Source organism: Rhagoletis pomonella, unplaced genomic scaffold (assembly GCF_013731165.1).
Source record: "Rhagoletis pomonella isolate Grant_MI unplaced genomic scaffold, Rhpom_1.0 Rhpom_scaffold_03934, whole genome shotgun sequence".
Classification (NCBI taxonomy): Eukaryota; Metazoa; Arthropoda; class Insecta; order Diptera; family Tephritidae; genus Rhagoletis; species Rhagoletis pomonella.
In genome coordinates this window covers 1-5,909 of record NW_023462485.1, presented here as the reverse complement: position 1 = coordinate 5,909, position 5,909 = coordinate 1, and the positions used below count along the sequence as shown (strand labels likewise).

At 34.5% G+C, this 5,909-nt stretch overlaps 1 protein-coding gene across 1 annotated transcript; it reads right to left on the bottom strand.

Annotated features, from left to right (window-relative positions):
• Positions 1-1,966: 1,966 nt before the first annotated feature.
• Positions 1,967-2,464, bottom strand: LOC118754459. The gene has a single exon (XM_036489336.1). The coding sequence runs from the start codon at positions 2,462-2,464 to the stop codon at positions 1,967-1,969; it is 498 nt and encodes a 165-aa protein (XP_036345229.1).
• Between the last annotated feature and the right edge of the window lie 3,445 nt (positions 2,465-5,909).

Below are 5,909 nucleotides of genomic sequence, written 5' to 3'. Positions count from 1 at the left end.
AAATTTAATTTATAGACAACTCGAGTTTTGGATGTATTTTCAAATCGGCCCAGCTCACGTAAATTTAAAATTTTTGCGAGATATTTTAACGGATGCACCTTAATGTGCATATATTAATCAAGCATTTTTATATACATATGTACTTTGCAACTAAGTATGTATGTATACATGTATTTACATATATAAGTATGCATGGTATACCCTGACGTATGAGCAACCAAAATATCCTCGCAGCAAAGGTGGCAGGGTAGGCCAGGCTAGCTGCAGAATTTTATAGCCAGGATGTACACACCTTTATATAAAATTTACGTATTTATACAATTTCGAAAATATGCAAAAGTATATGCATCGATTATTTATGCCAGCCTACAACATGTTCGACAACATTGCAGCAATGCCAATGGTTTGGGTTTGAGCTCCTTCCTTTGCCATAGCAAGCAATAATGGGCAGTAAAAATTTGGTGTATGTGTGCGTGCGAGACAACAACTGCCAATTTAAAATCGGTTGTCGTGGCGACTACGTTGCTAGACACCTCCACCCTTCACCATCCACCCTAACCGCAGCAGCAGCATCATTGCCTCTCATTCCATTTCATGCCATTGCATTTAATTTTTTTTATAGTCTCGCATCACTTCATTTTATTTTATTGTATTTCATTTCATTTGCATGTTTATTTGTTTTTTTGTTTTATTTCATTTTTAATTCGCGCGCTCAATATCCTAGCACATCCTGCCGTATACATAAACACACATACATACATATATTCGCACCCCCACCCAGCCAACGCTGCATTACCACATACGCGCTACAGTCAAAATACAAATTTTCGCGCGAAGCCTTACTTAAACGTGTGGATGTGTGTGTCCAATATCCTTTCGCACTCCACTCGTAATACTCGTATCGTCAGTTGCTGATGAGCTGCAATTCACATGCATACTCGTACATAAGCGCATAGGCTCTTTATGTTAAAGTGGTTGTTTGTTGTCCAGCTTTTGGGTGGACAGGTAGTGGCAATGGCAGCATTGGGCGCAGCGATGATGTTGTTGATTTTATTCATTTAAATTTTATTTTTTGTTTAATGTGTTTTTTTTTTTATGGTCGTGTTGATGCTGAAGTTGCTGCATATGTGGCTGCTGCTGTTTACTGGGCTTTATGGCTGGCCATGTGTATTGCTGTCATTAAATAAATGGTGCGTCAACTGTACTTTTGGCGTGCATATGTATTTATGTACAAGTACTAATGTATGTATGTCTGCATGCAGTAAATGCTATATTATACGTACATATGTACAAATTTATGTAAATACCTATGTATTTTTAAATTTGCACATAAATGTGTATGTTGCTTGACGACTACCGCATTTAATGCTGCCATTTAAAAGCGCAAATATATAATTTTTTATATACATAAAGTGCACATAATTACTTTTAAAACTGCATTTAATGCATGTACAAGACTAAATATACAAGTAAAAAAGTGTCTCTATACTTGTATGCATTAATATAGTACATAACTAAGTTTTGTATTGAATTTTTCCTGAAACTCTTTTAAAACTTATTTATAACAAATTATTTGTATGCTGTGATTAATTGCAACTATCGGGTGTACCCATCACCCCAGTAAACTTTCTTCATGCTTTTGCGAATGGGCTAAGACGTGCCCCTAATTCTAAGGGCTACTGAAATTATTGTATGAAATTTTCATAATGAAAATCCGATGTGCTCATCAGGGGTGAATAAACAGCTGATTAAAAATTTAACGCTTACGGTATGTGCCACGTCACACAGTGCACAGCTGCATACACTTTTTGGAAAAAATTCGATCCTCAATATACCGTGTGCAATATTTATAGACATAAATCAAGAAAGAAACGAAAAATTGGCGCGATTTATTTATTTCAAAACTAGAAGATGACCCAGTGCACTTCGTATCACCTACAATTTACTTGGTTATAACAACAAATAATTATCCATACGGGAAATACGGCAACTCCAAGTAAATTCCGCAAACTTCCAACGACTGGCCTTGTGATTTGTTTATGATCATCGCAAAGACCAAACGCACGGGGAATCGAAGCTGCTTAAAATCGAATGGCAAGTCCGTTGGAATCATAGAGACACGCGGAATTAAAACATCCTCTTCTTTGTATTTACTCTTGATGATCGTTGCCTCGATGACGTTCATCATTACCCTTTTCACAGCCAGTCCCGTACCATTGCATAGTCGAGCTTGATTAAGGTTACGCAATATGATGATGACTGAGCCAACTTTCAATTTCATATTGCGAAGTGGTAGCCCGAGCAGTTGCAGCGAATTCAGTGGGCTAGTTGTCTCTACGTCATCGCGGTTGATAACTGTGTCGATTGATTTATAGGAAAATATGTGTCCCGGAATGAATTTTTGAATTGTCACATTGGGATCTTTGTTTTTTTTGGCGGCAATACTGCTCGTTCGCTTAGCCATTTATGATATTTGAATTGTTACGCGACGTTCAGAAAAACACAAAGAAATCTGTGTATCTGATAAATCCGGTCGATGTGTCAACTGCCACTTTTCCACGATCAATGTCCAACAATTGCTTCGAAAGCACCTGCGCACTTAGTCGTCCATGCGCAAAAGCTTTCAATACTATTGGCGAGTAGGGCTTTTAGTTTTTACTGTTCAGATAGGCGACAGGGCTATTATTAATCAAAAAATTTTCAAATATCTACCTTTCGTATGTTATAAGTTTAATTGAACTAAATTTTCGAAATAGGTGGCAACCCGCCTCACAAATGCACTCAGCAGTGAGTTTTCTTAAACCTCTTTAGTTTGATACCCACATTGCAATACATATTTAATTTATCTTAAAAATATAGTTTAATTAAATTTTTGAGTCAGGTGGCAACCTCTTTAGTTTGAACCCAATATTTATTTTATTTAACCAATTTAATTTCACAAAATTTGTTTGAGATAGGTGGCAGCCCTTCTCAAAAAAAAATTTTCCGCGGTAAGCCTTCTTAAACCTTTTACTTTTGATGCCTATACTATAATACCTACTTTATCTTATCAATTACTTGTATTGAAATTTTTAAACAGCTCTCTATTTTTTTTTTAGTTTTAAGGCAGCCGGAAATTATGATGAACAAACCAAAGAAATAATTGTTCAAATCGGTAAAGCCGTTTTCGAGTTTTAAATAGACAAACCGACAGCAATTAATTTTTATATGTTTATAAGAGGATATATCTCCCATATTAACCTAACCTCAAAAACTTCTTAAAAATGCCTATAAAAAGTGCACCGAGGAATATATGACACCAACATTTTGTACATATGTATGTTCGTAATAATGTTGTATGTGAACTTCAAAAAATGCAATTAATAGGTTTACTGCAAAGCATACCTCCCATACAAACCTAATCACAAAAACTCTTTAAGAGGCCCTCAAACATCGAACCAATGAATATATAATTACGAAATTTTGCACATATATTAGCAATAATATATTATAACTAAACATCCAAAAACTGGGGTTCGGTTAAATTTAACATGCATATACCTCCCATGCAAACTTAACCTCAAAAATGCCTTAGCGTCCTCTTTTTTCAAAAATCGAAAGAAAGTCGATACCTTTTCATTTGATCCACATAGATCATATGGGTCCATTTATACGTAGCAAACGAAGAAATTGCAATGTTCTTGCACTTTCCAGCGCCTTCATCAAATTTCTGGTCGTTTAAGCGGTCCACCCCATTTGAACTGCAATGGACCGTAAATTCGCAGAAAAATGCAACAACAGCCTTTAGCCCAAATGAGCCTGTATTTAATTATAATCTTCGAGATATAATACAAAATCAACTTATTGATACAATCCACCGAAATGAACTAGTATTCATTGAAAATGAGCCCGCTTCTCTGAGCGACTCCAAGAAATTAGAGCCAAAGTATCGAGGGCCATACATAGTCCGAAAAGCTTTAGGCAAGGACCGATACCGAAATTCTTTTCTGTATATGCATCTGAGAAAATTAAACCCTCGTGTAGTGCTAATCCGAACTAGATATCGACGATGCAATGAATGATGAAGTCGTTGCCGATTCACCGTCGGAATGGGCCGAGTTGTCAACTTCAAGAAAGTCTGGCAACATTAGTAGCAACATCGTCATCAGCAGCCGCAAGTCATTCGTGGTCGTTGGCCGTGTTAGCGTGCAAATAAAATATCTATACTTTGTCTGAACTTATCTTTCAATATAATTACAGTTTTCTTTTTTAAACATTAAAGGCATAAACTTGTTAAAATAGACCGGATTCTAGCTTTATTTAATATGAACGCCGTCCTGTACATTAATTGTCTCGCCGCTCATGACAGTTGTGTTTCAATATGTATCGCGCAAAACTATACCTCAGTTTTCAATGGGAACCACAAAGACAACAATTTGCTCAAGATCTTCAAAGGTGACACAACTCAGAAAATGCGAAAAACTATTTCTTATCATTTGCTAATCACATGTTCAAGTGAGACTTTACCTTCGGTTTTTTGAACAAATTATAACAAAAGTTTGCTTCAGCTTTTCATGAAAGGTAAATAAAATCTCTGTGGACACTTCCAAATTTTGAATTGTGTCACTTTTGAAGATCGTATGCGAATTATTGGTATATAAAAAAAATGCAACTTTATAAGTTAGAAAATAAATTATGTGAACTCTTACCTGTTTGGGCTGATTTTGAATCCTTTCGAAACTTTTGTCGCGTTTTTTGAATTTGTTTATTCTGATATTGATTAGTTTTTGTTGCTAAAATATGCTGTCCGAAGTTTAGACCGTCGAAGTGGTAAACATTTTTCACGACTTCGCTTAAAACTCCACTGCTACTTATTTCAATTTAGTTTTGCTTTACGTTATAATTTATTTTTGGATATTTTTAATTTTGGTATTTTATATTTGTTTTTTTATTTTTTATTTAGATTACGCATACAATGGAATATTTATTTTCTTTTTGTTTTTGTTCCGAAACTATTTTTTTATTTACGTTTTTGTGCCACAATACATTAATAAATTTGTTGTATATTTGTGTTTTTATAAATTTATTTTGGTAGATGAGTGTTATGTATGTATTTTTCATGCAATTTTTATTTCATTTTCGCATAGACTATCCATGACTTTTAACTTACACTAAAAAATTGTGTCCAAAATTGTATTTGAAAAATGTTTTTCCAAGAATTTCTTTTTTTTTATATATTTTTTAAATGCTATATGCTAGCTGGAAAATGCAACTTGGGGTCTTTTGTTGCTTTTACGCTTTATTTGCGCTACTTTTTTCACTTTTTCAAACGGCAAAATATATTTGTTCTTGTTCTTATTTGCTGGAGCACTGCACTTCGAATTGCTTGCTTGCTTTTGCAAATCTGCCAGCTGCCGCTTTATACCGATTTCGTGTTCAATCGAAATACGCTTTCGTCTTTGGAGATAATCACCTTTTTCAAATTTTCGAAGCGGTTTTAACGAGATTTTTAAAAAATGTTTTTTTTTTCACGCGTTTCTAACGCAAATCCGTTCGAAAGTTTATGTTTTTCGTTTACGCGCACTTTTTTTATTTGTTTTCTACACTTGGAAGAATATTTTTGACCAACACGTTGTTATTTTCATTCTCTTTTAGGCATTCAATGCATTCCAACTTTTTTTCCAAGCTTCGTGTGCTTGATTTAAGCTTTTTGTTGTTCTTCACATATGCAGTTTTTGTTGTTGTTGGTTTTGGCTTTTTTGACACTCGTGTTCAGAACAGTTCGGAACAAAATTTAAAGACGGAAAATTACCGGAACTAAAAGTCTTTCGTTAAAAGGTTCTAATTTTCACAATTTACGTCCAGAATGAAAATTTTGTTTTAAAAAATTTAACAAATTTTGGCTATTTCGATTTTCTGTTTTCCTGTTT

What these genes read in the sequence shown, in the direction of transcription:
- LOC118754459 (XM_036489336.1), bottom strand. Translation starts at nt 2,464, where the DNA reads ATGGCTAAGCGAACGAGCAGTATTGCCGCCAAAAAAAACAAAGATCCC.